The sequence below is a fragment of the Peromyscus eremicus genome, chromosome 9 (genome assembly GCF_949786415.1).
Source record: "Peromyscus eremicus chromosome 9, PerEre_H2_v1, whole genome shotgun sequence".
Classification (NCBI taxonomy): Eukaryota; Metazoa; Chordata; class Mammalia; order Rodentia; family Cricetidae; genus Peromyscus; species Peromyscus eremicus.
In genome coordinates, this window is record NC_081425.1 from 80557635 (window position 1) to 80581210 (window position 23576).

Below are 23576 nucleotides of genomic sequence, written 5' to 3' on the forward strand. Positions count from 1 at the left end.
CTTCTTCTCTGAAGATCTTTGTATCAATGGCTTGGCCTCCCGTCTCCTTGTAAGTACAAGAGAAGACAAATGGCCTCCTAGCCCCAGCCTTAACAAGGACTGGTCACGGGCCACGCCTCCAAGGAGAGGTGTGTCAAACAGCAGTTAGAAGAGAGGTCTTTAAAACCCTGTGAACACTTTTAATGTATTACCACCTCTGGGCACCAACTATTTCCCTTCCCACTTCAGAAAACATGTAATGGGGCTTTGTGTTCCAATTTAAAGTCCCTTAAAAAACGGAAATCCTTTCCTTTATAAGTTAAAAAAAAAAAAAATCAGCACAGAGCAAAAGACAAGGCAAGGGAGGAACGAATTAGGCAGTCTCCAAGCACTACTGGCTCAACTGGAAATCGGCGACCAAAGCAAGCCCCGTAATGGTGTAATGACCTTTAATGAGTGTCTTGGGAAACAATACAGCCCCGGCATAAAAGACAAAGGGCAAACCCCATCATGGTTCTGCTGACACTAATTCAAAATGATCTTCAGAACAACTCAAGAATGTAAGAGAAGTAATCTGACCTGCTCCTCTGCCCTCCCTTTGATTCCTGGGCCCTTCTCCTGCCATTTCTAATTGTCAAACCCTCTCCGTTTCACGTCTGCTCATATTTAATGAAAAGCCCACTCTCACCCTGCTCTTAGAATCAATTCACTCTGTCAAATGGGCACCACCCAGCCCACCATCCGAGTGGGGTGCCCAGAGATTGCTGTGGCACACGGCCAGGGGGATTCAGCAGAGACTGAATGGTTTTTTTTTTTTTTTTTAATTGGAGAAGAACGACTAACATGGGCCCATAAAGGAGTTCAACTTGGAATGGATTTTTCTAACTTATTATTAGTGGTCAAAGGTGAGTGGTCTCACACAGGGATGGATGAAATCTGCCTTTGTGTGATGAAGTGAAGACGGAGAAACAGAGAAGGCAAGGCACCACTGGAGCTGTCAATACCACTTAAGGCCTGAATCCTGTCCTCTTACACAGTGGGGATTGGCGATGGATGGGCAGGAAGGATGACAATATTATGAACAGGGTATTTTTGAGAGGATAGGACATTCTTACCCCCAGATTTTCTTTCCCTGGCCTCCATCAATGCCAGGGTTAAATTGCAGAGCTGAGAAATCCCTCCAATTATGGTTTTTCTTGAATAAAATGGAAATTGCACACACTGGACACCATGAGCCTCACATGGGGACATAGATTTTTACTGTGATTGGAGCAGATGGCCAGTGTGCCAAGACATGACCACAGGACCCTAGCACAGAGCCAAACTGGCTCCTTATTTTTTCCACCAAATCTGTAGCCAAGGTTTGAAGTGTAGTGGTTACTTGAGAAAAGAAGAAATTGTGCCTTAGGCTGAAGAGGGTTGGCAGTCATATCCGGCACTGCCAATCCAAGGGATCTGGCCCAATGGTACCACCGTTGTTTACCCCATTGTCTTCCTAACCAGCTCATCTTTGAATCTGATGCTTTGCTGTACATCACGGACAAATTCTTTGTGTAGTTATGACCTGGGTTACCTAGACAACATAGCATATGAGTGAGAGCAAATTCTTGCAGGCAAAACAAAGGGACTTGTACTGAGCATCAGTAAGAACAAATTAAAAACAAAGCAAAACATAACAAGACAAAAGTCGTTTCTAACAATTTAGACCAATGTGCTTGGCGCAGTCTATAATGCCTCTCAATACAACCCCATCAAGTATCACTTTTAAGTCAGTCTTGTCCCTCAGCACTTCTCAAGGAGCAGTGGATGGTGAATCAAAGGGGATGGCTCACTGGTCTCAGATTAGGTTTCAGAATTCCTTCAATACATAGCTCAACACACAGCTTACAGACTTCAAACGTGAACCACAGCTTTGAATGTCAGCACCTGGCATGGCTTAGCACTCTCTCTATACAGTGGTGTTGGGGCTCTCTCTCGCTAGATATCCACAAGTGCACTGGGTTGGGACTATCTTCAACATAGGCAATGATGACTCGGCCATGTGCATTTGTCATGGGAACAAATGCTCAAAACCAAAATGTTCCTCTTCTTCCTTGTGTGGTGGGTGTGAACAACCACAAGGAAAAGAAAAGTTCAACTACTCTTGATTCTCTAGGAGAAGAGTTGGTGGATAGGATGCCAATGCAGCGCCAAGAACTGTGCTGGATTCTTGAAAGAGAAATGGATGAAGCCCAGAGAGGATCATCATCTCCCACTTCCTATACTACCACAAATAGCAATTCAAGGTCATGGTCATGTTTCAAGAGCAACCAAGTCCTCATGCAGAATTCAAGTTCTTCTGCCAGTGGACAAGGATGTACATCCCAAGCATCTCAAACCAACACATTCTGTAACATCACCTACCAACTGTGCCAGCCAAATGAAAACAGGGATGAGGGTGATCTTGGGAATTTGGTTCATCAGACTCAGCAGCTGTCTGTCACCTGTGTGATGGCTACAGCTTCTTTCATAGGGAAGAGCTTGGTAGTGACAAAGGTCTAAGCTATAAAGCGAAGGAAATCCTGGAGATTCAGGATTTAAATATTTCTTATTTAGATTCATGCCTGCTACACAATACCTTGATTAAGTGGGACTAAATTGTTGGGAAAATATAAGGCATTAATGAGTGTCTCAGGAGCCTCCTCTGAACGAGCCACCTGTTTGAAAAGAAGCACTGAAAACTGCAAGGAGGGGGGCAAATTCAAAAATAAATATTCTCTTCAAGAGCTGAGGATAACATCTGGTACTTAGGAATGAGACTCTGGTAAGAAATACACAGGACAAAATTGTGTGTGTGTGTGTGTGTGTGTGTGTGTGTGTGTGTGTGTTCATATATATATACATATATATGTGTATATATATATGCTGTATTTTTGTATTTTGAAATGCTAGCAAGCTTTTTCCACCTATTCCTTTTCCTCCATCTTTTTGATCCATCCCCATTTAATAGTCACCTCTAAAACCTGAAGATTCACATTTTTACTTATCCTCTATTAAAATAGTGCTTGCTCTCCTGCCACTTTGCTTTCCATTTTCACTTATTTAGACAAGAGAGAGAGGAAGGCTATCAGCAGGCTGTCACATGCCAGTCTTGTTCACTATCACAAGAAGCACAAAAAAGGTCAGAAGGGAAAGCCTCCTCATCATGTACACAGAGACACAGGCAACATGTCATCACATACAAGACCACATTAGGAAGGCAACATTATAGCTCAGTGGACTCACGGGACCACAGGGTACAACACAAGACAGGGCTGATACCACAGACGAGCACAGACATGGAACTGCGTGTGTTGAGGTTAAACTTACAGGCACGGAAACTGGCGGAGCAATCATTAACAGAGACAGAAGAAAGCGGGAAGGCTCTCTCAAGGGTGTCCACGTTACCACGCACACGGCCTGACATGCATGAGCAGTCACGCTCAGAACGTCCGCAATCAAAACAACATGCTCGTCTCATTCTCTTGTAGATGGACATCTTGGCTATAACCATGTGGTTGGATGGGAGGAGAGGAAGAGCGGCAGTTAATGGCAAGGTCACATACAGCAAGGCGGCTGGACGGGCACTGGAGGATTGAACACAGGTCTTAGTTCACGTTAACAGTCTTGACCCAGAAAAAAATGCAGTGATTGTTGGTGACAGTTTGGTTGTACATCAAAAAAAAAAAGCAGTGAAAATATAAATTGCCTTTATCATCCCCTAAGGTTGTTGCATATTATTTTTGTCCCCTCGATGGAGCGGTGACCACAGAAAGAAGGCATGGCTGAACACATCCCGGTTCTTGGATGGAAAAAAAAAAAAGAGCAAATTACAGACAGCAAAAATGTAACCAACATCCTCCCCTGGCACAATTAATGCAGGAGGGCAAAAGAGACACACAGCCAATCAGTTAAATGAATTGCTTATTTGGTACAATAAATGGCTTTTGCAGGATGCAACCATATCTACTGTGTAGGCTTTCTCATTTCCATCTATTTCTGGGCATTAAGCAGAGCCAGGGACAAGCTTCCATCAAATTAAATGTGAAACGATTATGTGTTAATATCAGATCTGAGGATGCTTTTGCTGAACTTCCCGGGAGTGAGTTTACATGATAGCTACAGGAATTTAAATTTACTCTTGACAGAACAAATATCCAAATCTGTCCATATAAGAAATGCCGCTACTCAAGGCTAACGCTGCATAGTTGACATTAAAGGAAGTTCACAAATAAAAAAAAAAAAATCACCCGAAGCAATATGAGATGTTAGTCTCTGGAATGCTTTTAGCCACTCATGAGTGTGTATCTGTTGTGAGTGCTGCCTTTCTCTCCCTGCCCACCAGAAAACCAGAAGGCAATTAGGTGGCTTAATCATATTTTTTTCCTTATGTAGAAAATATTGGCCAAAATATATTAAGAACAACAAAACAGAAAATATTTGCCCTATAAACTATCTTACTGGCATTTTCAGGGACCCTCAATGGTTCCTTTAAGGCTAGCACAGTGTGAAGGTTTGGTATTGACCCAGGAGTCACCTGTAATACAGATGTGGCAAAGCTTGTTAATGTCCCCATCGTTTCCAATGCCTTTCCCTTTTACCCTTCTGGCCAATTTATATTTCAGTACAAGAGAAGCCTTTTGTACCACATTTTGATGCTACAACAGGCAAACATGTTTATCACTTATCATGCTCTTCTCACAGGGTAGAAGAGCTCATATCTTCCAAGCATCAAACACTGAACTTGACCAGGGAGGTGTTATCTCCACACCCACCCCTTCTACATGGGAAGTCACATTATCCCTCTTTATTTTCCTTTGGAGAGGATGCTTGCCATCCTACTTTAAAATACAGTTTGTGGTTTTGCCCTCTTTGAATGTTACAGTCACCAGGAATGGGTTTAAATCTCTCAAATGGGTCAAGCCCTGTTCTAAGACCTTTGTGACTTGCCATACAGTGGGCTTGTCAAGCAAGGGGAACAGTATGACTGTGAAGAGCAGGCACCGGGGAAGATGAATGAGAGACCTCCAGCAGCATCTCCGTTCCCGTGAAGAGGGCTCACATTCCCAGTGGCACGGTCCTTCGGCATCCTAACTAAGGCCGTTGTTTGGGTTAACATGCAACCCTAGCCCTGTTCAACTCTCAGTCTATCATTCTTTTGAGCTTAGCTTTTACCAACAAATAAAAAATAAGAATCTGCTATAGCATTTGAGTCAGAGGAAGTCACAAGGCATGCTGCCAGTGTCCAGGCCACCCTGATCAACAGTGGCTGGAATCAAGAAAGGGGGAAAAGAGTCTTCAATGGAGGACATGAAAATAAATTTAGCCGAGCCGTATCCAGATCTGGTACACAACTTGGAAAATCACTCTCCTGGTTTGTCTATCGTAATGCTTAACTGGACATTAATGACTTGTTACTTGCAAAGAGGAAAACAATGATGATTTCTTTTTTCCTTTTTGTTGTTTGTTGTTTCACTGTAGATAAATTATTTTGAAACATTTTTTTCTTTTTTTTAAAATCAAATACTGTAGCAGAGAATCCCATCAAACTCAGAAATGCTATGTTTCTCATTAGCAACAGTCCCTGGTTTTCATTTTCATACTGCCATTTCAGGTTCAGGCATAGTAATAGAATGTGACACATTTATGGGGAAGAAAGTTCATATACATACATATGTACATATACATATATACATATACATATATATATACATATATATATATATATGTGGGTGATGGGAATAGGTAACTTTTGAATCTTTTTTTTTTATTTCCCACAGAGGTCACCCTATCACAATGGGCAGTGGAGACCTCCTACTTCCAAAGGCTTCAGGAGGGAGAATAACATTAAAACAGTGACTCTCAGGGACTGTTTGCAACTGTCACAGTTGGCTGTTCCGGAGACCATGCATTGTTGTACAATTTTGTATTGTTAGCATGCAGTAACAGGCTGCAACTGGTAACCGAAGCAGCAGAAACCTATTTGCTATAAGAAGATTAACTGTTAATTATAAGCAGTCACATTCCAAAGCGGCATATGCATAAAACAGAAAACATGCTATTACTCGTCACTCCTTCCCAGTCATTTTACACTCACACCAAATGCAAAAGAGAAATCTCAAAGGACAAAAAGCATGTGTGCGCGCGCGCACGTGCACGCGCACACACACACACACACACACACACACACACACACACACACACACACCAAGAATGATCAACATGAGGCTCAGAGACAAGACACAAACAGTTACAAATGACTGAGCCCCACATCTTGCCAAACCTTCATGAACCACAATGTCTAGAGGGAAAGATGCTCAGTTAAGGGTGAGGCTCCTCCCTCACTGTCCCAGCCAGGTGTGCCGTCACCTGTGTACTTCCAGGTCCCCTTTCCAAGAAGGGAAGGTGATTCTGACCTTCCATCTGATGGAGTGATCCATCAGGCTGAGGGACGTATGCATAGTTATGAGATTCCTTCTGGTCCGTTATTATTCATGGTCAAGGGCAGCAATGAAGACCTGAAGATTTGCCTCCCATGTGGTAGGTGTTCCAGAAAATATGGGCATTCTATTCTTGGGTTCGAAAATAAAGGTATGTAGGCACCATATTACAGGCTTTCTAACTCAGGCATTACTTCCCCATCACTTTCCTCAACTCTATGGCTTCCTAACCCTTCACTACGGTTTCAGTGAATTACAGATTCTCAAAACCTTCTTGATAACTTTTCTATAGTCGATTTGGGTTAAATGATTCATTTGTTGTATCAGAGGTACTCAAAAGCCCCAAGGTTGAGTTTCACATATCTACTTGGAACATTCCAGTATCTATTTAAAATACAAGTTTCTCATCTACTCCTGGTCATAAAAACATGTCTCCTCTCCATTGGAGTGGGTCAAGTTCCTTTCTTAGTAGCCATCCATGGCTCTTCCCAGTCACCAGAAAAAAAAAAAGTTTTGAAGAAGGCAAAGCAGAGTAGGTCTATGAGGACATCTAGTGGACAGCTCTAGGAGAGCAGCTTGTCAATGGCATGAAACAGAACTTGCTGGTTCATTTCTCCTCAAAGGAGAAGAGGGCCTTGCAGTCTCTATGAATTCAAAGGTATGTGGTGCCACTTCAATTCAATGGCTGCCTCCAGTCTATGGATGATTAGGGGCAGTAAGGACAAACAGATAAAAGGTTCTAAGAGAGCATCCTGGGGGCAGTCAACAGTGGTAACTTGCAAGTGCATTGCATTCTGCACCAGGTGATAGGGTCTCCACACAGCTTTGCTGCTGGTCCTGGAGGGACCAGACATGAGTGTGTCTCTGCAGGTACAAATTCTGCAGCTACTTGTCACTTTGTCTTAGGGCTCTTGGAACAACTTTATGCTCTATGAATTGCCCCCATAGGCCAACTTAACTCTGGGAAAGAAATATAAGACCCCTGGGACTTCATTTTCTCTTTGGCCCACAAAATCTTCTTGCTCTTGGACCAGTACCAATGATTTGAAGGGGTTGTGTCAGCGCCAAGAATCTGATTTTGGGTCTCACCTTCCTCTAAAAAAAAATCTACATTTGAATAGTTTCATTGCTTCAGAAGAAAGCTTTTATGTGTTTTTCTTCACCACAATAAAATGGATATTCATCCAATATTTCCATTATGACTTCCTAGCAGCATTTATAGAGACAAAATAGAGGTACTTCCCTAATGGACATCATCAAAACTATCTGTTTACTCTTGAGTGTTTAAAATGGAAAGCTTTCTCAGACACACACTTGCACAACTTTTCCTCTCTTTTCAAAGGTCGTGATGGTGAGAACTTAAACCTGCTGCAGATGTAGCACGCTCACTTCTCTTTCCTTGGGACACACTTAATATGATCAGGTGCCAGGCCTCAGGTCCTCTGCTGGTTGGCCCTTCTGAGCCAAGTCTGGAATGGAAGGAAGGGTTGCAGGCCATTCTGTCTGCTGCAGTACCATCTGCCTCCGACATCAGCAACCAAATGGCCAGCCAGGTTGCAATTGCAGAATCTTAATTTCGGGGGTGGATTGGAAGGGAGAGGGAAAGCAGCCTTGCCCAAGAGGCCCAGGTAGAGGTTTCCAGCTGCTGAAGGGAAAATAATTTAGGTTTCCAAAGGAGCAAATGTAAGGGGAGACTAGTGTAAAAGAAAAAAAATGCCATTAAATTAAGGCACACTTCTCAGATCATAGCCTCATTTTTCAAATCAGTCGAAGGAAGGGAAGCATTGTTTCTTAACATGAATTACAGCTATTCTTCAAAGACTCAATAGCAACTGAAATTATAAGCAAACCTTCTACAGAAGAAAAACCCACTGAGGTTTTTGTCTAAGGTATATTATTAGATGTAATGCTAGGAATCAGAGGTTCTTTCACATCCTATAAAGAAGAAATGATGTCTTCACTTAACACAGTTCCTCCCGTTACCTTCTGGAGAAGAAGCAAGGTCTTACACATGGATTTCCGCGATCAGGACAGAGGGGAAGGCAGAGATTAAAGGCAGCAACCTGGAGCACACACCCAGCTAGGTGATCTGGCTCCTGCCAATCACTCTGGAGCTGGGAAAGGCGGGAGAATTTGCCACAGGGAGTGTTTGTTGATTGGCATTGTGTAGCCCTCGACTTCTCAAAGAGTGCTAAAGTATGAAAGGAGATCTGCTGCTTCCACATACATTCCACAGAGCCAATTTGGGCAGAACTGTGTGTTGCATTGAAGAAGATCATTATTTTGTTTTGGCATTACACAGATCATCAGAAGCTTTCTACACAATGAAGACTACCAGAACTCAAATGGTCTACTTGCTTCTCCTTCTGCAAAGGAATATGAGAGGTCCAGGAGCTGAAACATCTCCACATTCCAAAGCCAATGAACTCAATAAGTTGTAGACTGGGTCTCCTTTCTGTTTCCTAGAGTCTTATGCCTGTAAGCCAAGACCCAATGATGATGGCTAGTGCCCATGAGAGCCCTATAGCTGTAGGTCACACATAGAAATACTGGCTTTAAAAACTACATCTGGTTAGTTAGATAAAGGGGATCCTATGCCTTGAGTAAGTTAGAGAGGTCTAGAGACTTATATTAACTTGTTTAGATTCCAACATGCCTTATTCATTCTCCATCAATTAAACAACATTTTTTTCTCCTCAAAATAAGCACATGAATCCTCCAGGATGCCTAACATTCGCAAAGGAACTACTGGGCATTGACTAAAGGAGAAGTTGTACTTAAAAGCAAGGAAACATTATAGACTGTAGGGAATAATTGCCACTTGTCTCCAGAAAGACAGATACTTACAGTCCCAAAGGAGTACTCAATTAAATCTCCAGAAAGTACCTTCTTGTACAGAGAGAGGCATATATATATATAATACCATCAATGCATTCCTCTCTATGATTATATATAAAAATACACATTTTTACATATAAACTACTGGTGCATATCATATATATCACAACTCAGGAATATATATGTAGCCTATGTTTTTCCTCCAAGAGAGGAATTCAAGCTCCATAGCAGGGGAAAACAAGTATAGTTTATCAGAGGCAAGCATGGCCATGACCCCCAATGGACAAAGCATCTAAAGCTAGAATGGAAATTACTCCAGCCTAATCCGTGTCCCTTAAAAGTCCCAAGGTAAGGCCTTCAAGAGAAACACACTGTTGTCAAGGTCTTATTTTCGAATGGAAAAATAAGACCATGTCCAGAGCTTGCTTTAGGCTGGGGGATGGGTGGATGCATGGAGAGTGGGCTCTGGGCTCTCTCCAGCTCCTGGCTACTCTACAAGGACTGTGTTGGGGCATGAGCGAGTTGGGGCATGATGTAACTGCTACATGCAACACGAATACCAAAAGGAAAATGAAACTCAAAATGTACAGGAAAAAAAAAGTATCTCATCTAGAGAAAGACCAGGAGGACTAGACTCTGGGCTGCTGGGAACCCATTTTTACTCACAATAGATCACTACCAGGGTGCAGTTAAAATAGAGTAGGGGCCGTATTCCAAGGCAGCAAAGAGGAAACAAAATAAATCAAAGATATATCAATGATTAGAAATTAAAGAAAATTCCTTCACACACATCAATCTAGACATGACTTGCCCCTTAGGAGACTACCCTTGGCAACTTTTCAGAGGCTGGGAGGGAGAGTGTAAATCATTAGACCAGGTTTGTGATACAGAAAAAGAAAATGAGCAAATGGCAGAGTCTGAGAGCTTGCTTCTTGGCTAGACTTCTGAATTGGACTTGCTTCCTGGATGGATGGAGAGCTATGAAGAGATGGGAAAAAACGCAAAAGTTAAACTGTACTACCAGCATGGGAGCTCCACAAGTGGAATGTCCATACTCCATACTTCTCTGATAGAGGGCACGAGACATTGAAGGTTACTAAATGAAAAGGAATGAAGAAGGAAGGGGAGGGACTGGGAAGGAGAAACTGGGTAGGAACAGGAGGGGGGGTTAGGAAACACATGCGAAGTCTGGGGACTGTCATTAACTCCGTTCTCATGGTGAATTATCAATTGCTGCACTATCAGGTTTGGACAAACATCAGGCTGGGTCAAATGTCCTTTCCAGTTTTGAACATCAAGAAGTACCTGGCCAGTGGCTTAGCACCAGCTCAATACACTATTAACAATGCTATTTCTCCTGAAAATGTCTTCATAGCCAAACCTATCTTCTCCAATTCCTTCAGTGCCTGACCTTCATGAGAAGGTTTATATTCAATTATTCATTTGATTCTAATCATCCCATACATATCTGCATCCTGCCCTCCAGGCTATGGCCTTTTAATTGGGAATAACAACATTTGGACAATTCTGATTATTATCACATATTAACCACACAGCCCATGGCCCTGTGACACTTAAGAGCAGCTTGGCAGAGGCAGTCCTTTTGCAGCAATTGTGTTCTGCACGATGGGAGATTCTACATTTCACTAGCTTAACTTACTGTGATGGAAATGAAGGGAAGAAAGATATTGTAATTAATACTGCACTTTTCACAACAGAATAGAGCTAAACTTCCGTTTGCTTGCCTGGAACAAAGATGGAAAATTACCTTGGAAGTCAAATCCTTATTTGTAAGGACTTTCAAAGGGGTATGCCATAATGTATATGGTGTCCTATAAGAGACATTCTAATTTCAGAGAGAGTGAATCAGAGAAGTTCTGTCCTCATCTTGCCTTTTCCATTCTGTCTTCCAGGGTGAATCCTTCATTCAGACGCAAAGGAGATCTTTTAAACTGAGACCTGATGATGTCATCTCTTTTCCTGAAATCACCCGGTAGCTTTTGGGCATTGGACTAAAATCTAGCTTCTCAGCATCTTCTCTGCCTTCTTGTATAATCTCACTCTGTACCTCTCTCCCCAGTGCCACAGACCCCAGCAGCCGTCCCCCCATCCTCTAAATGCTACAATGGCTACCTGCTTTGATTCTAGCCCCTTGTTCTTCTCCCCACACATGGTCTCACCTCCACTATCACCTACCAAAGGACATGTCAAGCTATGAAGAAGTTGCCTTCCTATAAGAGCCCTCACATCTCCAGGTGGTCTTCTCTCTTTAGCACATGGGGCTCTATGAATTTATATATTTCTTAACAGGACATGGGTTTGTCTCTATTTGCTAGATGGAAGGTTTGGAAGGGATCTCATTTGCCATTCCATCATGGGTACAAGATGAGACCATGCATGAAGACGTCACACAAAACCCATGAAGGGCTGCTCCATTAGTACACTGTCGCCTTGCCACTTCACTAAGGCTCCCAAGGGATGAGGTGGCTTATAAAAACACTCTTGCATGGATTACTGGCCTCAACATTCTACCACCCATTTTGCTCCCATCATCATTATGGGAGTTTCCTTACGGAGTTCACCCTCTTGTTCTAGTGCTCTCTCTTGTCTGCTTCTATCCTCAGGATGGCCTGGTCCCTGTTCCTTCTGATAGAAATGAGCCTGAAGATGCCTGCTGCGTTTCTAAGTCCCAGGGCACCTGGTGAGAAGGGGGAGCGAGGGCTGACCAGATGGTGACCTTTCTTCTTCATCTTAAACTCATTCATGTGCTCTTCCTATTGGGTTGAATCAGGAAATGCTTCTGGGTATGGTGACCGAGTTGGGGAAAGCAAACCATGGATCCTAAAAAGCTGGCCTAAGATGGTGTTTGGAAATGAAGCAGAGAAGACATCTACAGAAATGTCTCTAGACCAAGTACTGCCCATTGGTGTTTCCCAAAAGACCAACTTATTAATGTTCAGGCAGTACCATCCTATGTCTTACTGTTTAACATGTCCCCTTCAAGCAGCATAGTGACAAGACCCTTGGGTGGCATATCCCAGGAAGGGTGGCCTTTTGAATAGTTTCTTCTTGTAAAAACGTATTTTGTGAGGGTGACCTTTCATAACTCTCTTCCAACTCATTTAACCCAAGGTTATCCTTCTCCACTGTAAGAAAGATCAGGGCACTGAGACCACAGCACCCAGACAGGCCTCAGGGGACTTGAATCTATAAATAATGGCTGTATGATTATCAGCAATTTCCTCTCACTAAACAAGGAAGGGTCATTGCTTCTTTATCTGTATTAAATATACCCCTGCTAGTTATATAAGGTTATGGTGAGGATCAAAACAAATATCACGACGAGCTTTTAGAATCTCAAGTCACCATCGAAGGGAAAGTAGCACTGCATTCATTTATCTCTAGAGTTCAGAACAATCTCCACTGGGCTGTGTGGTTCAATTGCTGCAAAAGATTGGTCCTCCCCAAAGCAAAGACCATTCCCAGCATGGCCTCAGTGGAGCTCATAAGCCAGTGTTCCTGAGTCACCACTGATGGGCCATAGGAAAGCTGGGGTAGAAGACAACTGAGGCAGACTATGCTGGAAGTTTCCGAGCTCAGTCCAATTCACCCTATAAAGCAATGTGCTAGGGGATGGCCTTTAGGCATTGGTGGCTAGTAGCCTTGTTGGGAACAGTGGTTTTGTCCTGGGGTGATATAGGTCTGAACCTACAAGAATTCCAATAGAAAGGAAGTCTATTCCTTTTATTTTGAGACTGGGTTTTGAGACCTGCTTTCCTTCTAGGACTACATATAGTCTTTTAATTTGGGACCCACCCCCATCTACTAGAAATCACAATATAAAAAACATTCCCTCCTCCAAAGCTGTAGGTATCCTCCATTTTATCCATAATGTTTAACTCTGTGGACCAGAGATGTCTACTTCTAGAGAAGTGGGCAGTAGGTACAAGCCTCCTGCCTGGGCACTGACTGTAATTTTCTCATCTTGTATTCTAAGCAAGGACTAGTATTTGTTTCATGTTTCTTTAAATGGCTAGGTGAAATATCTAAACATATTCACGAGAACACTTGGTATTTAGTGTTCCTCTAATAGGAAAAGGAGAAGGGAAAGGAATTTGGGGACGAGGAAGGAGAAGGGGGGAGGGGAAAAAGAAACACTACTTACGCCGCCTGCAGCCACATTTTTTAATTCTTTTGGGATCTGTGACGTCATCATGACAGGCCTTGCAGTAAAAAAATGCCCTGGAGAAAGAGAATGGAAAAACTGACACATTTCATAATCCACCCAAGGAAAATGAGTACCACGTTTCCCCCGAGGTAGTGCCAAATTAACGAAACATGCCAGCCCTGATTTCCTTTCATCTCTTGAAAACTTTAGACGTTTGCAGGCGGAAATGTTTGTTGTAAGACCATTCATTTCAAACCCAGGATTCTGGGATTGGAGTTGGTGCTTCTTTGTATAAACTTTTATTTACAAAGGAACGGGGAGAAAGGTCTTGCTGGTGTGACACCCTAGGCCTGTGACTGTCATTTCTGAGAACAGCACTGAGTACTGGTCCTTGGAACACATGGGTGATAGCCCTGAGTCTTTGGAGTGTACTTTAAAAACACTTCTGAAATCCCCACAGTCTACTGAAATATATATTAAAGGGCCACAAGGATGGCGGTTCTCAGTCAAACCTAAGTATTACCTGTATCACTTCGAAAGCACCTTTCCTCATTAGCCAAAGGAAGAGAAGCCTGAGAGTCACTGGAATGGAGGGACCAGAGAAACGAGTCCAGTGGTTCCTGTCAAACTCTTTCCTGGCATTCAAAGCCCAGTGCACCCCAAAACTGGCCAAATCCATTCCCATTATGTCCTGCCCCTAGCACATATAATGAATAAAAGTTTCACTCTCTCTATTAAATAAGACTCAGCTGACCACTGGAATGGGATGAGGAGGGGAATGGTGGATAGAATCAGCCCCAAGAAGGAGCAATCAACAATAACAACAAAGTCCTCTAATCTGCCTTACCTGTCAATCTGGGACTCCAAAATGAACTGGCTGTGCCAACACTACTTTCCATGATAAGAACTAAGGTGATTTAAGAAGTACTTAACATTAGTATCCAGAGGAATAACATGGCGACCTGGGTGGGCAGGCTGTGCCCATCCAACTTGAGCTGATGCAGAAGTATGGGCATACAATCACTCAGCTATGAACTTTCAGCACAGGAGACACTAAGTGACAGGAGCTACTCAACTTTCTGCAAATATATTAAATAGGCCTTGTGTTAGATGGTCCTGCCCAACTGTAAGTTAATGTGAAATGCTTGAACACGTTAGGCAGTCTGGGCTAAGGTGTGACGTTCAGTAGGTTACATGCATTTTTAGCTTAAGCTCTTTTCAAATTATGATGATTTGTTGAGATGTAACTTCATCATAAGTAAAGAAGCATCTGTACTGAGGAGCTAATAAAATTTACTGGAACAACCTTCCAACCCTCTGGATCCAGGAACTAACAAAATCCTGGGTTTAAGGCCTTTACCACTCCCAACATGAAACTGAGTGCCAGGAATAAACAGGGCCATTTCTCGATGGAGGTTAAAGAAATAAACACAATTCCTAGGTCCTTTTATGTTTCCACAGGGTTTACATTTCCACATCAAGTCCAATGCTCTTTCTATTCAAGGGGCTCCTTCACCATTTCTTTAAATGTCTGACGTCATCCTCTTTGCAAAAAACAAAAAACAAACAAACAAAATAAAGCAGCAGTTTGCTCTGCACAGCACTGTGGGTAAGAAACTGACGGATGGAGGTCTGCCTTGAAACAAGAGAGACAAGAAGAGGCATCCACTTACTTGGGGCAAGTAAGTTCCCATCCACTTCCTCTGGCCATTGTAGTTCCCTTTAGATGCTCTCATGGGTAATTATAATGCAGCAGTAATAACAGCTAACAAACTATAGGCCTGGTGCTGCTCTAAGCATTTAAAAGGCATTAATATATTTGATCTTCAAACAACCCCTTTGAAGGAAGCTTGATTACAGATAAGGAAACTGAGCTGGGGAGAGATTAAGTGGCCTGTTCAAGGTCACACTGCTAAGTGGCAGAGTCTAGATTCAAGTCCAGGAGCCAGAAGCCTTAAATAAGCTTCTCTAGAGAGATGGAGCAATGAGCCGAATGAACTAAAGCCAGGTTCTTTATACTAAATGTTTTATTTTTAACTGACAAAACTATCTGTATTTGTGATACACGATGTGATGTTTTGAAATATATATGTGTGTTAGAATGGCAAAACCAGGCAAACCAACACATATTCTTTCATCTTCTTGTTTATTTTGTATGTGGAGTGAGAACATTTAAAACTTACCCTAAAAGAAAAAAATGCTAAAAGAGATTTTCATGGATATAATACACTGTTTTAAAAGCATCTACCTATGGGCCAGGGAGACGGCTCAGCAGGTAACAGCACTTGCTGCCAAACCTGACAACTTGAGTTTGCTCCCTGGGTCCCATGCGCTGGGAGGAGAAAAGTTGTTCTCTCACCTTCCTTCGAGGTGAATAAGTTCTCACAGCTATTCAACACAAATAAATAAGTAAATGCAAAAATAGCCTGTCTTAAACCAACTGTGGTCACGACATTTTGCAATCATCTCTTGCATTCATTCTCTTGTTTAAATTAATATTTTATGTCCTTTTGACCCTCATTCCCCCAGATGTCCCTGCCCCAGCTTCTAGTAACCACCATTCTACCTTGTGTGTCCATGGGCTTGACTTTGTAAGGTTTCACGTATCAGTGAGATCGGATAGTGTTTGTCCCTCTGTGCTTGGCTTCTTTCGCTTAGCCAAACAGGTGCTACAGTCTGACAGATGTGGTTAATGAGGGAGATGAGCCAAAGGCTAAAGGTGTCCATGGTCCCATGAAGACATCTGCTCCAGAGGAAGGAGGCAGATTCTTTAAACCACAAGTTAATTTTTGCTAAGTGACAGTTCTTTGGTAGCTACCCCACCCAGGTAAGTCCCCATCACATTCTCTTGGCAATGCCCTTTGCTACAACTATGCACTTGATCCTGTAAGCTCAGTGATCCTGGGAACAAAGCCCCACTGGTCTCTGTTGAAATCCCTGACTATGGATTCCAAGGACCACTCCTGGTATCTTCTCTAGTCTCTTGATGCTTGTCTTCTCACTCCAAAGAAACTATCATCCCCTTCTTCCCCAGCTCACACATCAACAGTAAGACCCCCTCTACATCCTGCTAGGTTGGCCTGAGGGTCTCCTTGTCCTTGGTTGCTCTACGTGACTGGCTAAAGGCAACAGTCAGAAGGTAAGCAGAAGTGGGAAAGGGTGAGCTTGTTCTCTGGTGAGTTGTGGGATGGCAACAGACACATTTTCCCACTGGAGGGCAAAGCTCTCACTAGGCATTCATCACTCCTATACCATGCCCTCTCCTCCTCCAGGCTTCCACCTTCTTCCCCAGGTTCCTGCAGTTGCAGGCTGAAAGCAGATCTCACCTGCAGCTGCCTGTGAGATGCTCTGCCATCTCTTACTGATTTTAATCATCTTGCTGTCCACCAGTTTATATGACCCACTTTAGAAAATTCTGCTCTTGTGTCCCACTAAAGTGAATCATTTGTTCCCTGCCAGGAACCCCTACTGATGTGGCCCCATATTTATATCTTTAGCTCTCTTTTCCCCAGAATTCCAGACTCTTGGATCTACCTGCCTTTATGTTGACTTCACGGCATATTTAGGACCAATCTTCCCATTCACTACGGCCCAAATGAAACTCATCAGTTCCTACCATGCCATCTTCCTCTAGGCATCACAGAAGACATCATCATCATCATCACTTGCACTCTCCACTGCCTCAAGCCTAGGCCTCAGCCTTGACTCTTCCTCCTCCCTCACTTCTGTGCAGTTCATGGGTGCACACTACAGGCTCCCCCGAGTGGTCCAAATGGGAACCACACACCTCCAGCACAAGCTGCCAGCATCTCCCTACACCATTGGACACTCTCTGGATATCTGGCCTCCTCTCCTGCTCCATCACAGGCAGGGAGACTGTTCTCTGAGAATATAGTTCTCATCACATCTCAGCTGTATTTAAAGCATCAATATGTGTCATTCCTTAACAAAGCCATTCTCCTTGTAAGTGTCCAAAGAACGAGATGCAGCCTTTCCTCTGCTCTCTTCCCACTTCTATCCTCTGGTACTCTCCCGGCCATGCTGCTTCATGTTGTTTAAAGGCAATGAACTTCACACCGTTATCTTCCTTCCCCATCTGACCTTCACATGAAAGACTCCTTCCCTTCGTTCTTGTTTCTGTTCAGATGCCACCATCTCGGAAGAGCGGTTTTCACTGACACTCACTTGAAATCCTTCCTTCTTTTATTTTTAATTTTTTAAGAACCTGAAATTCTCTCTTCTATAGAATATGAACCTCAGGACAGCAAATAGGCTCTCTGTAGCCTCCCAAACATTAATTAATGTGCAGATATTTGATGAATGGTAAACGAATAAATTTTAGAATGCTTCTCAATTTGGGGTAGTCTATGTTTTGAGAAGAAACCAGAAGTAGAGATGTTAATATAAAAGCAGGCAACTTCTTTTAAGTTGGCAACTAATCTATTACTTTTAATTATGATTCAAATAAAGTATGTATCTGCTAAAGAAAGTGAAAGAGCCACTGGACTATGTTCCAGAGTTATTTAAAAAGGGGAATATTTAAGGACAGCAAAAAAAATAATAATAATATGACCAAGTACCTATCTCAGAGTGACCTCTTAATGGGAGTAGACAGGTTCACTGCTCTTTGTCTAAGCCTGGCACCTCAAAGATTCTACGACACAGACTCCACTAACTTTTCTTATTGTGTGTTGTTTTGCTTTGTTTTTTCACAGCCACAGCCATGGGTGGAAACCCAATAAAAGATCACCATAATCTATTTTCCATTTTTTTACAAAACTTGTTTAGTTTCAGTCAAATTTCCAATGTCCTTTCCGTGGTTTTCTGCACTCTTCATCTGTCTGAATTCCCCTAACTGACATCAGTTTCTCTGACACATCACACGTCATGGAAAATTACAGGCTGCAGTTGAAGCCGATGGTGTCAGCATGTATTTGTGAATACCATAAAGCACGGGAACGAGACATATTACATTCCTTAATTGAGGTGGTAATTTGTTTCCTGAACTGCCTGGTATTTGTGACATTCATTAGTGAGAGATGCAGGAGGAAATAGAATTACACAAACGGGAGCTCAGGTTGCATTTGCTGTCTGGGAGGTGTGCATGATGTATGGTCAGCTGTGCTCACAGCCTACCATGCTTCCAGCTGAGGTTCTGCTTGAAGTTTCCATGCCTCACATCTGGAGGAGGACAGAACTCTTCCAGAGTCCCAGGTTATAGTGCTCACACTCCACCTTCCTTTCTCATCTGAACGTCCATCTAAGGATAGTCCTGATGAACTCCTATCTCAGCATATTTTTCTCCATGAACCAGATAGAGATGTATCTCTCTCACATGGTTTAACAATATCAATCATTCTCCAATTTGCAGAAGTAAACTTATTGGAGAAATCAGTTAAAAAACAAAAACTCAAAACCCCCAGGGTTCTTTTCCCTGAAAGCTTTTAAAACTAGCAGTCTAAAAACCTGTCTAAAGTCTCACTTGCTAGAGTTGAGTGGGTAGAAAGAAAATCATAAGCCTGGCTTTATCATATATCATTCTATATTAGCATATCGAGATTCTGCAAATACACCCTGTGATTTCTCACCAGCACTGTGACTTTGCCCAAGCTGGTCAACCAAGCCATGCTTTAGTTCCCTCCTAGACACAAAAGGAACTGTAAGGCTACAGGTGGCTGGGTGAGTCATAAACACACAGAAACCCACAAACCCCAGAGCAGTGGTAGTACAGAGTAGGCTCTCAGAAGGTGGTGCTGGCCTTTTAAAGACAAGAAAGTCAGTTCTGAGCACTTCGTGAGACTGACTTCTATTTCTGGGGTTCTTGAGGTTAGTATAACGACTAAAGCACACCTAGCATAGGCCTGACTCTGAGGGGAAACCCATTAGAAGGCAATTGGCATCCACAGAGCACTGAACACCCTCATAGTCAGTATTCACTTAAAATACCTAACACAGTTGTGTAGCTGAGTAACCTTTCTGGCTTACTTATATCGTAGTTTCTGAAAGCAAAAGTTTCGAAGTTGGTGGAATAGAATCAAATATAACAACAGTCTATACTGACAGGCAAAACCCTATGACCCCCTAAGTTACTTAAACAGGAATAAAGACATTAATAAAAATTTCATGAAATGTTGAGCCTGGTGCTTGCCTCATACTAGGCCCAATGAGGCTTCACAATTGAAGCTGACAGCTAGGCAGTGGTGGCGCATGCCTTTAATCCCAGCACTCGGGAGGCAGAGCCTGGAGGATCTCTGTGAGTTCGAGGCCAGCCTGGTTTACAGAGCGAGATCTAGGACAGGCACCAAAGCTACACAGAGAAACCTTGTCTCGAAAAAAAACCAAAAAAAAAAAAAAAAGCAAAAAACAATTGAAGCTGACAATTTTAGCCAGTGCTTAGAAAGTTGCAAACACAAATACGAGCCGTTTAATGTTCCATCTAAAGTTAATCCACACTGTTTGAAGTTCTACTTGGCACCTACAGCAGAAAATCTGTAATATACAAGGACATTTACCCAAGTAGTACTAGGAAAATGACCTCAGAAAAGGGACCAGAAGTCCCGTGACTCTCCTTCAGAACAGGCAAGAATCAGAATGACTTGAAGTCACTTTTACTTTCTGGGCCTCAGTTCCCTTCCTTGTAAGACAAGGGAGCAGATAAGTAGGTTTCCTGATCTAAAATTTGAGTATTCTGACTTAAAGATAGGGAACTTACTGTGGGAAAAGCTGCCCAGGGAAGTAACGACACTAGTTCTGGAGTTAGAGTCTTGGACATATGGAGCATGCAGGTCTCAGTAGATCAAGGTATCTGTGGCTGGACCAGAAAGGAAGGCAGATAAAAGGAAACTCTTACCTTTTAACTTCTTTGGCATCACTTGCGATGAAAAATCCTAAAGTACCTTCTTGGATCTTAAGGTGGTTCCCAGGGTTAATTAATATTCTGCTCAGTGAACAGAAACAAACAAAGAAGACACAAGTATGAGCTCAAGTTCAGGATAAAACCTTGACGTCAACACTACCCTCTTGTTTAGATAGGGGCCCCACTACTAATGCTTGCCCTTAGATTTTCCCTTAGAGCCTGACATTCACTGCTCCACACATCTAGTTCAATCATGCCATCATTTAGTTCCAGGGGGGTACACCTCAAGTCAGGGAAATCAAAGAGCTGGGTCTTAGGGTCTGAGTTTGCTTAACGGAGCTGCTTAGCTGCTCCCAGAGGCACCCGACTGGAAGCACAGGTCTTCAGGATGTATCCCATTTTGAAACTGATTTTGATGGTCAATGTTGAAACATAGTTAGCCTAATGAAGCTCTATGTATTACCCATCCTCTCTTAGGTGATATAGCATTAATGGGACCCCTATATGTATACAGAAACATACATATATACATACCACATATTTCCGTGGGGAATGGTACAAGACACCTATAATGTATTTAATGCAGCATGAAATTGCACATCTTTGGAACTTTGATAAGGACATGGAAGTAGATTCCATGAAGAACCTGATCTACACAGTGATAAAGAAAGCTATTATCTGTCGGATGTACCCAATGATTCTAGTCTGCTTTTGATAAAAATGGATGGGTTGTGTGAATAAGATTAAACATAGCATTCCTGCATGGCCTTACAAGTGCTAGAAATAGATAGTAGACCAAGTTACGTTTGGGATGGCAGTAGAGATAAATGGATCCTGATCTAATAAATGGGAGAAATAAGCAAGTGTCTGCAGATCAAAAGCAGAGTACCAGGCTGTCCTATGCAGAAATAGCGATGAGCCTTTGAGCTGAACAGGTGTAGAATTTAGCAACTTGGGATGAAGCACAAGCCAATGACAATTTTATTTGATCTGAAAAGCTGGTGATTAAGGTAAGGGACATTTGGGCTCAGGCTAAAGGAAGCCCCCAGCTGCCCAAAACAAAATGGGGGAGGGTAGAAATTAATACAGGATCTTTGTCTAGAGGTAAGACCATTCCAGAAAAAAAAAAAAAAAAAAAAAAAAAAAAAAAAAAAAAAAAAAAAGGATTGTCGAAGGAGTCCTCTGTAGTAAAACAGGGAGGGACCAAACAAGCTTCTGCTTGCTCTGTTGGGAGAACTCTGATCAGATCATCACTGAAGAGGTTACTGTTTCTAGCTGCAAGAGCATCCACCATTACCCATAACAAGACCTGACAGTAGAAAGCGGGGCTTGTGGCTGCTATCATCACTAAATGATAGAGTAGAGAGGTGACTGCTCCACCCCAGAACCACCAGCAGCAAGGAGGTTCCTTCCACATCAGAAATCAGCCGTCCACACTAATGGGCCAGCAGTTCTCACTAAGGACACACCGCTAAAGGCAGAGGTTTTATAAAGAGATCTTATAATTACCCCTCTGCCAACTCCCGCACTCATATCCCAACCCTCTGATTTAGCACAATCATGAAGCAAAGGGGTCAGAGATTATGCAGATTTTTACAGTTAAATAAATTATAAATTTATGTTTGTGTTCGTCAAGATGCATGAGAGACTATACAGTTTATATCAATTTTCTTTTTAAAATCAATTAAGTAAGGCACTTTAGGATCACAGGGTTCTAGATCTTGTGTTTTTTGTCTCATTTTCCTGAAAGGCAGTTCCTATGTGACTGCCTCTGCAATCAGAAATTGGGTCCCTATTCTAGCATTGAAGTGATAATTTTAGATAAGTTCCTAAACCTCCCAGGAACTCAATGCTTTTCCCTATGAGAGGAGTGTTAGCACTAACAATAGCCTTTTGTCAAAGAACTAAGTAAGATAATGCCTAAACAGCTTGATACTTTTTATTTATGGTTATTGCTATCATTTTATTCTTGCAAAAATGTCCAAGAATATTCCATTTCATCAGAGGTCTCCTGGTTCAATGGATTGGAATACTGTGCTTCTTATCAAAAATATCCTCTGAGATGAAGTTATAGGATTAAAAAAAATATACACGACAGAATAATTCATGAATTCATCTATTAAATTCCCACCCACTTCTGGAGCCTTAAAAGTATATTACTAAAAGTTTGGGAAGTCTCTCTCTGCTTTGATAAGAATTCACATAAGGATGGAAGAAAGGCTCCCGAGTTGGGTGGATGAGTGGGGTCCTGTCTTGATTTGAACAACAGAATATGAAAGGTAAAACTGGACACACATTGTCTTGGTGGCACATATGCCCAGAGACCTGTGTTTTCTTCCCTCATGCTTTGTACCACATGGCCTGTGCCCCAGCGATCCAGCCCACTGTATCATTGTGAAATGCGAGGATCTCAAGGTTTCAATCCAGAGAGGCTTTTCATTTCCTCTGGTCTTTATCTGCACTGAACAAGAGTTGGCCTGCAGTGAAATCAGGGATGGGCAGTCTAGAGAATGCAGGTCAAGGTAATTTACCGCAGTCCTCAAGCATCTTTTAATCAAGTCAGTGTGCTGGAGAGGAGAGACTGGTGGAGGTCACCCTGGTGTTCAAGTCTTAGGTTCCCTAGCAATCGGTGTTAGTAAAATACTTAGGTACATGTGTCAGCCCTAACCATTGTGTCCTGACTTTGGAGGCAGCTAAGTCTCACCCTCCTAATCTATAAAATGCAGTGTATAGTCCCTGGTTGACAATGTTCCTAAGAGAATAAAGGCATACAGTCTATGCATTAAGGACACATTATGTCCTTAATCTTTGGTTTCTATAAATATAAGCAAGGTGGCTAAAAAAGTCAGAGTAAACAAGCCCTCACACCTCCACTGGCCTGCTCTCCATTTTGTCTTCAATGCTAATTGAACCCTTGTGAAGGTGCGGTCTCTGCAACATCTAGAAATAGGCTACTACAGATTCACTTTGGGGTACACAGAGTCACTCCCATTCCTTGAGTTTTAGGTGATATGATATAGTGATATACAAGAGATACACAGAATCTCATTATCCCCAGAGTTCTTGGGATACCAAAATGTCCTCATGTGCTCTGTTGACAGGAAGATTAAAATTATATCCATATGAAGCATGAGACAGGTATAAAGTTTAGGCTAAGACAGGCTTGGCGGGGAGGAGGAGCTGGATGAGGGATTCAAAAGAATGAGTCCAGCCAGTCAAGGAAAAAAATGAAATATGCAGTCTATAAGCACAAGGTGCTCTGTGCCGTAATGGTTAT

The 23576-nt window shown here is 42.5% G+C and overlaps 1 protein-coding gene across 4 annotated transcripts in view; it reads right to left on the reverse strand.

Annotated features, from left to right (window-relative positions):
• Positions 1-23576, reverse strand: part of Kcnma1 (potassium calcium-activated channel subfamily M alpha 1) — a 715240-nt gene that overhangs the window by 121685 nt on the left and 569979 nt on the right. For all 4 annotated transcript variants that reach the window (XM_059273863.1, XM_059273862.1, XM_059273861.1 and 1 more), the window contains exons 17-18: positions 20294-20380; positions 13441-13517 (exon numbers count right to left, since the gene is read on the reverse strand). In XM_059273863.1, the coding sequence (XP_059129846.1) occupies positions 13441-13517; positions 20294-20380 (164 nt within the window). The remainder of the gene's footprint in view (positions 1-13440; positions 13518-20293; positions 20381-23576) is intronic.